This window comes from Rutidosis leptorrhynchoides, chromosome 9 (genome assembly GCF_046630445.1).
Source record: "Rutidosis leptorrhynchoides isolate AG116_Rl617_1_P2 chromosome 9, CSIRO_AGI_Rlap_v1, whole genome shotgun sequence".
In the NCBI taxonomy this organism is placed as follows: Eukaryota; Viridiplantae; Streptophyta; class Magnoliopsida; order Asterales; family Asteraceae; genus Rutidosis; species Rutidosis leptorrhynchoides.
In genome coordinates this window covers 368,855,935-368,867,299 of record NC_092341.1, presented here as the reverse complement: position 1 = coordinate 368,867,299, position 11,365 = coordinate 368,855,935, and the positions used below count along the sequence as shown (strand labels likewise).

The following is an 11,365-nucleotide window of genomic DNA, read 5'->3' as shown; positions in this document are numbered from 1 at the left end:
TTCCCTTCTGTTACCCCTCCCAACTCACGGCCAATCAAAACCTCTTTCATCAATTCTAACGTGTCTTTTGTAGATAAGGTCAATGAAAAACCTCCATCGCCCTTGAAGAATTCCTCTTACGCCTCTTTTAAAGCTTCACATTCTGATTATGATAAGAGTAGTAGGGAAGCAATTTTAAAACCAATTGTTCCCCCTAAAAAAACTGATAAGAATAAATCCTATGAATGGATCAACAAAATTCCAAACATGACCGATATGTTCAACACAACGAGCGAAATTAATCATCTCACTGAGCAAGGTTTGGATTCACCTCAAAATATTTTTTGCAACAAGAAGATCCCTTATAAAGAGGAATTGTACAACTTTTTTTTATGGAGAACATGCCCGATGACACTCCAGAAAAAGTCACTAAGCCATGAGGATAGCCTCGTGGAACATTCGTGGCCTCGGTGGCCGGTTTAATTGTTAATCGGTTCCAAATCCAATTCCTTGCAATTCAAATGACTATGGTGAATGAGGTAAATCAACTCGTCTTTTATGAAATTTAGGAATTTCTAATTTGATTCTATACAATCTCAAGCAATAGGTAGTTCCGGAGGTTTTTTGGCTTGTTCGGTAACGAGGATAATATTCTATTTTGGCTTGATCCATGGGTTGATGACGTACTTTGAAAGATGAGTTTTCTTCATTGTATTTTATTTGTTAGAAAAACAAGTTGTGTTTAAATGTTTTAGATTCCCTTTTGATATCGGAAATTTTCAATTGGGTTGGAATCTCCACCTTGCTCTTCCTTTTTTCGATTTTAGCAGATTCAAAGCTCAAGAATTCCACGTTTAACTGGCTCGGTTTTCGATATCTGTCCATGTTTCGCTTCAGTTGGTATGGGCCGTAGGCCCTTCGGGTGACTATGTGGTGGCCGATGCTATTCGGCTTATGGTCCAGTCTAGTTATTTTGTTCCTCCCGTGTGGCCGAAAGTCGTTTGGGAAGTTGAATTTGTGGTCCATTTGTTGCTACATTGCAAATGGTCTTTTAGGATTTAGTCGGATCTTTTTCAATGGTTCTTCTTCCTCTCGTGTTTTAGTGGTTTGTTATATCAAGTTGAAGATCTTTCTTCGGGCAACGATTCTCAAGTAGTTCATGGTTTGCAAGCTTATTTGTGGGATCAAGACCCTTTTCTTTTTTGTCTTTAATTCCGTCAAGCTAATCTTTGTAATTTAGTTGTTTTTGTAATCATTCCGTTTACCTTCATCGCTTTGATGGAGTATTCGATTTTAATAAAATTCATCTTTCGCCGGAAAAAAAAAATGTAAATCACACCCTACTACTGTTGGGCCTTGGGTGTAAAAGCCTTTGGACTTGTTCCTAATATATTCATTTAGTTAAGTAAAAAACTTTAATTATTAATAGGAATATATCATTTTTGAGGTTTTGAGGTGGTGTTTACTTTTTTTGACGCTTTTTTTGTTATTTATTATTTATATTTATTTTATACACTTTTAAGTGTTAAAAACTGTGACATTGTTTTTTCTGAGACGACAAAAGTTTTATTCACACGACCCTCTAGAAAGATTCTAGAGAGGCCGCCACACCAATAACACTTATAAGTGTTAAAAACATGTATAGTTATTCACGATTAAAATGTCAGAAATAAAACATGTGTCAAAAATGAACTTTTATTGTAGTGACGTGTCAATATTATTTTCATTTTAATTATTTTAATTTATCTCAAAATAAATATAAATGTTTTGAAACAATCAACTTAATAGTTTGTAAGTGATAAATATATTATTTTTGAGTGAACACAAACTATAGACCAACAACAACGAAACTCAATCTCACAAAAGTGGGATACAAGGGAGGTAAGATGTAGACAATCATTCTTTTATTCTAGAATAAAGATAAGTCATTTCTTCACACAGAGTGAAACACTAAAGAGTAGTGGAAGTCCTCATTCTCAATGTTTTATGAATAGAGACTTTGAATCCGAATGAACATCCGGCCAATAAACAGGTTAAAAAATAACGAAAAAATGTGAGACGCTATAAAAATGGCAGAATTAAATTTTCATAGATTTTAAACTTGCCTGAAGTTTAATTTAGGTTACAAATTATAGAAATTAAATATTTCTTCCTAATAAAAAAGGAGTATTCCTTAAAGTGTGTTATGAACGCTTAATTAGATTAAATAAAAGGAAAGCAAAAAATAAAATAAATTATATTACTATAATAATACCCTTACCCTTATTATTATAATTTATAAAGAAATAAAAAAATTGATAATATAATACAAGTCCAATGTGGAAGTCATAAACAAAGAAACTTTTTAGTTTGACTTTAGTATGTCTCCTAATGTAGTCAATAGTACGTTACAATTGAGAGCTAGACAATAAGGTCTCACATTGTAACCTCCTTCACAACATACTCTTTGAATCTCACCATAAATTAACAATCATCTCTCCCATTAAACTCCACCTTTTTTCAATACATTATACCATGAACAAACCTCAAGAAGAGATGCAAAAACTAGGCTTCTTTGACATCTACAAAGAATCCTTCAAAACCATTTTTTCATTAAGAAAGATCTTCGCACTAATCACTCTAGCTTTCATCCTCCCTTTGTCCATCATATTCCTTGCCGAATATTTCATCTTCGATGTAATCTTATGGTCAATCATAGATGACCCACGTGTCATACACCATGGTAACGGATCAAAAGAGCACCATATCCGTACTATAGCATATAGTTTTATGTGGTTTTGCATCTTCAAAATAATTTGCATAATTTGTCTTCTTCCTTTCTCTATTCTCTCAACTTCTTCCATTGTTTACACCATAGCCAACTTATATACCAGCAATGATGTAACCTTCAAGAAAATCATAAAAGTTGTCCCTAAAGTGTGGAAGAGACTTGCTCTAACTTTTTTGTGGACTTACTTAGGTTTCTTCATCTACAATGTGATTGCTATATTCGTGTTTATCATATGGAAAATCGCGCACAACGGACCATCCATCTTTGCTTCTATGGTATTCTGGATGTTAATGGTTATCTATTTCATTGGCCTTATATATTTAACTTTGTTATGGCAGTTGGCTAGCGTGGTTACAGTTTTAGAAACCTCTTGTGGTATCAAAGCGATGATGAAGAGTAACACGCTCATTAAAGGAATGAGGTGGCTATCCTGGTTCGTGTTCTTCATATTATATTGCATATTTTTCGGCATCTTGTTCACATTCACTGTGATTATAACTGTCGAATTTTTTAGCCCATTAGTGGGCGGGATAATTTGTATTTTTGTACTTCCGATTTTGTTTCTTCTAGTTTACGTTGTGCAAACAATGCTCTATCTTGTTTGTAAATCGTATAATGATGAACTAATCAGTAAGGTGGGCGAGTTCGAAGCTGTTGTTAAGGTAACTGATGTTATTCAACCAGAGCAACCTCAACCCGAGCTTCAAGTTTGATAGTCTTGCTCAAAATATGGTATATGAGCATAAACATGTATGTATGCTACAAAATATGTATTATTAACCATAAGGTGATGTAGGTTAAAAAAATTATTGTACTTTTCTTCTTGGTATTGTTGGAAGGTGGTTTAGCTAATCATATATTTCATATACTTTGTAATTACAATTACAATATACATTTACAATTACAATATACATTTACAATCTACAATATACATTGCGCCTATACTATACCATAACGACCAAATAAACAGAGAACTATGTTTTCTTTATATGATTCTCTTAGCAGTTGCTTTAGTTTCAAGATTTTTAATGTCTTCTTTTTTGTGCATTAACAATCCTCACAATCCAAATTGGTGTTCCAGTTAAAAACATAAAAATTACTAAACCTACACCGACTACAATCCCGCTTACATATCCCAAAACAACAGATTCCCAAGTAAATCCATCGAAAAATGATGAATCGTGGTCTTCTTGTTGTTCTGAAGACATTTGATGATCATCCCCACAGCTTTTTGTCAATGGAAATCCACACAAGGCCAAGTTTCCTTGATATGAATCATTCCCGAATGTATTGAATTGACCACCTTGAGGAATGGCTCCAAAAAGACGATTGCTCGAAACATTAAAGACCTCCAGGGATGTTAATTTTATTAGCTGTGAAGGAATTCTTCCTTCTACTTGATTTGAAGACAGATCTAAAGACTCGAGATTTGTCAAGTTTTCGAACATTGTAGGGATGGGACCAGTGAGATGATTGTGAGATAGGTTGAGATAACGAAGAGAGTTAAGCTTGCACATGATATTCGGTATCTCCCCTTCAAATTTGTTGTTTGAAAGGTCAATAGTTGTCAATATTGTAAGAATTCTCACATATTCTAATTCAACCCCTTTCACCACAAGCACAACACTATCTTGATACTTACCAATGTAAGTTGGAACTCATTCTTGATCGTTAATATCCATCATCGCCTTGAAATTCTTGATGTAATTCAAGGGCAAATGACCAACAAAAAGGTTGCCCGAAAGGTCCAAGATTCGTAGTTTAGAAAACGAAAACTGGCTTTTTGAGGTATTGATTGTACCATGAAGACTATTAGATCTCAATACAAGAACTTGTAATCGTGGAAGATCGTCAAGCCAATCGGGAAACGTGTCATTAAACATGTTGTTTCCAAAATCAAGAACTTCTAGATCTCTAGATTTTGTCAAGGTTCTTGGAACCATCCCCTGTAATCGATTTCCATTGAGGTTTAAGCTAGTCAGTCGACTACTGTTCACGAAACTATCTGGAACCTCGCCACCAATGCTATTGTTCGACACATGGAAAACTTCTAAAAGCCTGCAACCGCAAACTGAAGAAGGCAACTTTCCTACAAGTTGATTATTCCTAACAGAATATACAACTACATTGATCGGTATTATAGGTGTTCCTTGAAGCATGTTGTCGTCAAGGTTGAGAAAAGTGAGAGATGTTAAATTAGCAATAGTGTCAGGAATTGGACCCGAGAGTTGATTTTTAGAGAGATCTAAGACATCCAAACAACTCGAGTTTCCAATTTGTGGGGGGACGAACCCCGTCAACAAATTATTACTCGCTGTGAATGTCCCGGCGAACTCAATAATGTGTGGTAGAGAGCCAGAGAGCATGTTGTTATCAACCGAAAACCATGGAATCCTAGTTAAGTTGATATCATTAGGTATTGGACCGGAGAAATGATTCTTACTAACATCGAATATCGAGGCTAAGTTACCAACTCGGGGTAATGGACCCGTGAGTAAATTGTTTTTTATCGAAAACCAAAAGACGTTACTTAAGTTGGAATCTTTTGGAAAGGGACCCGAGAACGAGTTATCATTTGCCAAAAAAACTCGAAGAGACTCACCAGCGCGTGGTAGAGGACCAGAAAGCACGTTGTGCTCAACCGAAAAAAAATCGACCGTACTTAAGTTCATATCTATAGGAATTGAACCTGAGAACATATTAGAACTCACATCAAATATCTGAAGCGAATCACCGACTTGTGGTAATGGACCAGAAAGCTTGTTGTTGTAAACCATGAAGCTTCTTATTTTACTTAAGTTGATATCTTTAGGAAAGGAGCCAGTGAGATTATTTGAGTATAATGCTAATTCTTCGAGCCTGGTGAAATTACTAAAAGAAGTCGGGATTATACCCGTAAGATGATTAAGAGCAAAATCAAGATGCACGAGATCTTTTGCGCCCACAACTTCTGATGGAATAGTCCCAAAAAGCTGATTATCAGAAAGAAACAATTCATTCATACGAGTTAAGTTACCTAAAGACGACGGGATTACACCTGTGAGATTGTTAAAAGAAAAGTCAATCACTTCTATAAACCGTAGCATTCCTATCTCAAAGGGAATAACGCCCGTGAAGCTATTACGAGCCAAGTCTAGGTGTCTGAGATGGGTAACATTGGCTAGGTTTGAAGGAATAGATCCAAAGAGTGAGTTATCACGAATATCTAAAACTTCAAGATTGTGAAACAATGCAAAATTAAGATTCTCGAGACTACCTTTTAGGCTTGAAGTTGCAAGACTAATTTGAGTAATCACAACAGTTTTAGATTGTGTGTTGTAGCTGCAATTAATCCCTATCCAGCTATCACAAGGCTTGTCTTTTATCCATGATACAAGAACCGATTGGCTTCGTGTATCTAGGCTTGCTTTCCATTCTAAAAGGGTTGATGCTTCATTTTGTTCTTGTAAAAGACTAGCTTTTGTATGAGTTAATATTAATGTTATGAGAAGTATGAATGTTAGGACCCGGACTGATAGTACTGATATCATTGTGATCTGCACAGTTGGTGATGTATGGATAAGAAATAATATATACAAAAGAAACATATTTATACAGTATATAGAAATGATAAGCTAATAGATTTATGGTTATGGTTGGTTGGACCAAGTCAATAGGAGGAACCATATAGAGATTGATATATGATTAAGTACGTCCACTGATCTCACTTTCATTTGATCAAGATGTCTCACATGTTTTAAAACTAATTTATATTATATTTGTAAGGAGTTGCCTCAATTTGATTCTCAATTTCTATTCATTTTGTCAAGTGAATGCATATGCATGTACTGAAATCAAGTGTATCAAGGTCTTGTACCCGTTTCATCACCCATGTCCCTAATTTTGGGTTTGCTCTGTTACAGTATAATTTCATTATTTCTCTTCTCAATGCTCACTTAAATAACTTATTATTCACATACTTATCTCCTCATGATAACATTGATTGCATCTTTGTTCATAACTTAAATCAGATAAAATGAAACTAAGGCCCCGTTTGGCTCGTGGAATGTTTTTGAATGGAATGGAATGTGTCAAAGGAATTGGAATCTGAAGGAATTGGAATTGATAAATTCCATGGAATGTGAAAAATGTGATCTATTTTACATGGAATTGAATTGAATTTCATTTTATAAAATAATTAAAAAGTTATAAAAAGAATTACCTAAATTTTTTGTTCATTTCCAGACTAACTTTTTCAAAATAAAAAAAATAAAAAAAATTAGATTCGCGATTTGAGAACGCGCGTCGAAAACGCTCGTTTTCTGCTGTGAAAAAGAGCGTTTTCGGGTGCGTTGCAAGATCGCGCGTTTTCGGACGCGCTGCGAGATCGCGTGCTTCGTATGCGCTGCGAAAATGCGTTTTTCCGGGCGCGCTGCGAAAACGCGCATTTTTGCAGGGGATCCGAAAATCCGCATTTCTGGACGCTCTGCGAAAACGCGCGTTTCAGCAGGGGATCCAAAAATGCGCATTTCCGGGCGGGCCTCGAAAACGCGCGTTTCTGGGCGGCCCGCGAAAACGCGCGTTTCCGGGCGGCCGCGAAAACGCGCGTTTCCGGGCGCCCGCGAAAACGCGCGTTTCCGGGCGGCCGCGAAAACGCGCGTTTCCGGGCGCCCGGCGAAAACGCGCGTTTCCGGACGCCCGCAAATAAGCGCGTTTCCGGGCGCCCCGTGATAACGCGTGTTTCAGGGCGCCCCGCGAAAACGCGCGTTTCCGGATGCCCGCGAAACCGCGCGTTTCCGGACGCCCTGCGAAACCGCGCGTTTCCGGACGCCCGCGAAAAGCGCGTTTCCGGGCGCCCTGCGAAAACGCGCGTTTCCGGACGGCCCCGTAGACACGCTTTGAAAACGCGACACGAAAACGCGCACCAAAAAAGTGACCCGATCCGCGAAAAAACGTCTCAAAAACGCGCCACGATAACGCGGCATAAAAACGCGACCAGAAAATGCGGACCGAAAACGCGACCCGAAAACGCTGACCGAAAACGCGACCCAAAAATGCGCGTCAAAAACGCTCCCTGAAAACGCGCCCCGAAACCGCGCGCCGAATAGCTCCCTGAAAACGTGCCTAGAAAATGAGCGCCAAAAAAGAGCTCTAGAGTCGCGTACCGAAAAATTCAATGTTGAAAAAAAATTCAAATCCATCAACATCTTGAAGGAATGAACATTCCATAGATGAAGGAATCTCAAGATTCCAAGGAATATAATTCCTTCCAAATTATGTCAACCAAACGGAGTGGTCTAAGGAATCCAATTCCAATTCAATCAAATTCCTTTGGAATTCCACGAGCCAAACGGGACCTAAGATGCTAAATTAGTATTTAACACCCGTGTTTTGAGTTCAATTTTCATCTTTAACTATAAGTTACTTCATCATGAAACCCGTCGATTAAACCCTTATCTTTTCTTATAGCCGTATGTATCAAATTATTGTTAGACTAGAGATTATGGTTAGCCCATTTAGTATAGCCCGATCCGTTTGTGAGTTTGAGTTTTCTAAGATTTTTATGTAGTCTCTATAAATACCGATCAATAAAAAATTATACAACAGGTTTCACTATTTAACAACTATATCAATAACTAGTGAAATGACCCGTGAAATCACGGGTTTGTTTAAACGAAACGGTTTAATAATATGTTTTAGTATTAAGTGAACGTAAATGCTAAAGTCATTTATTTAATGACCCGTGGAACCACAAAGTCCGACTAAGAAAACTCTTCAGCTGAACATTTCATCAAACACCTAAAATGCATATTAAACAATCCATATCCAATCATAAGAAAATTATAAATTAAAATATAAATTTAAAACTGGTTTCCTTCTGCCTAGCTTTTATACCTTCTCGTACTCAATTCAAAATAATTAATTAAAATAATTCAAAATTATTTAATTTTAATAATTAAAATAATTATTAATAAGATTTAATAATAATAATTAATTAATAAGATTTAATTTTAATTTAAAATTATTTAGATTAATGACATCACCCACCATGCTTAAATTTTTTTCTTTTTCTTTTTGAATTTTTCTTAACAAAAGAATTAACGTAATAATGACATCATCATTGTAAGATTTTAATATTAAGAGCGGTCCCAACGGGCATCGCCCACCTCCGCCCAAATACTCGCCCACGAGGGCCTTGATGGCACGACCGCGCCCAGGTCGGCGCCCAGGGGGTCGCCCAGCCTGTCGCCCACGATCTCGTTCTTTTACAACATATATGTGGACGGATTTTTGGGACATTTAGCCGTTAAGAAAAAAAAATTAATAAAAATCATACAACGGCTAGCAACGGCTAGTTGTATATTTTTTTTTATTTTTTTTATTTAATCAATTTTACACTATATAAACACCAACCATTTACTTCATTTTACACACTCAAACATATATTTCTTTTATATTTTCACCACTCTCAATTTATATATTCTACCTTTTTTCATCATTTTGTTCACCCAAATAACAAAATGAGTTCCAATAACGAAAATCCCGATCAAAAAGAGGTAAATATGATATTATCGATCACGAAGACCACTACGAATCGAGCACTCGAACTAATTGATTTGTTAGATGAATTGAGTGATAACGAAGAAGTAGAACCAATACCACGAGCACCTAGAAGATATTTACATAGAGATCGTCAGGGGCGTGCACAGTTACTATGGAATGATTATTTTTCCGACAATCCCACATATCCGGACGATTATTTCCATAATCGTTATCGAATGAGCAAACCTCTATTTCTTCGTATATGTCAAGGTATATTAAACTTTTCTCAGACTCCAGTTCCACCATATTTTACTTATTTTACTCAAAGACGTGATGCTACGGGATTACTTGATTTTAATATTGTTCAAAAAGTAACATCCGCCATACGTCAACTAGCTTATGCCTCTTCGGCCGATGTTTTTGATGAGTATTTGCATATGGGTGAGCAAACTTCATATGATTGTTTAAACAATTTTTGCAAATGTGTTTACCACTTGTTCGGGCCCGAATATTTGAGAAAACCAACTGCACAAGATGTGCAACGTTTGACCACAAAACATGCTCAAATACATGGTTTTCTGGGGATGTTAGGAAGTATTGTTTGTATGCATTGGAGATGGAGAAATTGTCCGGCCCGTTGGAAGGGTCATTATACACGAGGTGACCATGGTTACCCGTCTATTATGCTTGAAGCGGTAGCATCATACGATGGATGGATTTGGCACGCTTTTTTTGGTACGGCTGGTTCAAACAATGATATCAACGTACTTAATCAATCCGATTTGCTTAGCGAGTTATTAGCCGGTGAAGCACCACCATGTACGTATACGGTTAACGGGTGTACGTTTTCTAAGGGTTATTATTTGGCGGATGGAATTTACCCGGAATGGTCTACATTAGTTAAGGCGTTTAGAAATCCGATAGACCCGAAACAAAAAAAATTCACAAGGTATCACCAATCGGCAAGAAAAGATATTGAACGAGCATTTGGAATTCTACAAGGCCGATGGCAAATTGTTCAACGTCCGGCACGACCGTATTATATTCGCAAAATTAGAAGAATTTTGTTAACATGTGTGATATTAAATAATATGATAACCGAGGACAACGGCCGTGCATTTTGTGGACTCGAGGACAATTATTGTTCCGTTCGACGAAGATCGGGCTCATTCCAAGAAACGGTTGATATGCATATGCGAATGGACGCGGAACTTAGAGATGTGGGCCTTCATCGACTACTACAACGTATGCTTGTCGATCACATACACAATCTTCCACCAAATTATCGCATACGATATGACCCGACACAAAACCCAAACAATCAAGATGACGCTGGACCTTCACACATTCCCGATGACGAGGATGAAGAAGATGAAGAAGAATATGAAGAAAACGACGACGAGTAGTTTTTTAATTATTGTAATTTTTTAAATTATTAATTTAAGGATTGTAATTTTTTTTTGTTTTTAATTGTCGTAATGTTTAATTTTTAATTATTGTAATTTTTTTTATTTTTAATGAAATGATAGTTTTATGTTTGTTATTTAAAATGTATTTTATAAATATTAATAATTATTTGATAATATAAAAAATAAAAAAAATAATTAAAAAAAATGGAAGGAGGAGTGTCATGGTTGGCAGTGGTTAGTCCAGGTTTAGTCCTGGAAAAGGAGGTGAGAATGAGGTGCTGATGTGGCGCTGAATTATTTGTTAGTCCTGGAGGAAGTTATGTCTTTGTTGGGAGCGCTCTAACTATAGATTTTATTTTCTAGATTAAAATAAAAATAATACCGATATTATATTAAAGGCATATTATCCTCCATATATCATACTATATATTTTCTTGCCACATATCTCTTATCGGCTTTATGTTAACTTGAATAAGGGGTTGTCCGACGACTTGTTTAAATATATTACAGATGATCATCAAAGTTCTTCGATTGTGATATTGTGCTTTTTGTATCCACAAAAAAATGTTTTAAATTTTAATCTATAATTTTTATTTTGACGAACACATACGCATCTAGAAATACTTAACAACTAATAACTTGTTTTATCTGTTAACTTGTTTCTCATAATATGCCTTTTTCTATT

The 11,365-nt window shown here is 36.2% G+C and overlaps 1 protein-coding gene and 1 pseudogene across 1 annotated transcript; one reads left to right on the top strand and one right to left on the bottom strand.

Annotated features, from left to right (window-relative positions):
* Nucleotides 1-3,571: 3,571 nt before the first annotated feature.
* On the bottom strand, nucleotides 3,572-6,295 carry LOC139865759 (uncharacterized; annotated as a pseudogene).
* A 2,954-nt stretch (nucleotides 6,296-9,249) lies between these two features.
* On the top strand, nucleotides 9,250-10,677 carry LOC139869310 (uncharacterized). Its single transcript, XM_071857622.1, has one exon. The coding sequence runs from the start codon at nucleotides 9,250-9,252 to the stop codon at nucleotides 10,675-10,677; it is 1,428 nt and encodes a 475-aa protein (XP_071713723.1).
* The last annotated feature ends 688 nt before the right edge of the window (nucleotides 10,678-11,365 follow it).

Excerpts from the sequence above, each read along its gene's own strand:
- LOC139869310 (XM_071857622.1), top strand. The coding sequence starts at position 9,250 with ATGAGTTCCAATAACGAAAATCCCGATCAAAAAGAGGTAAATATGATA.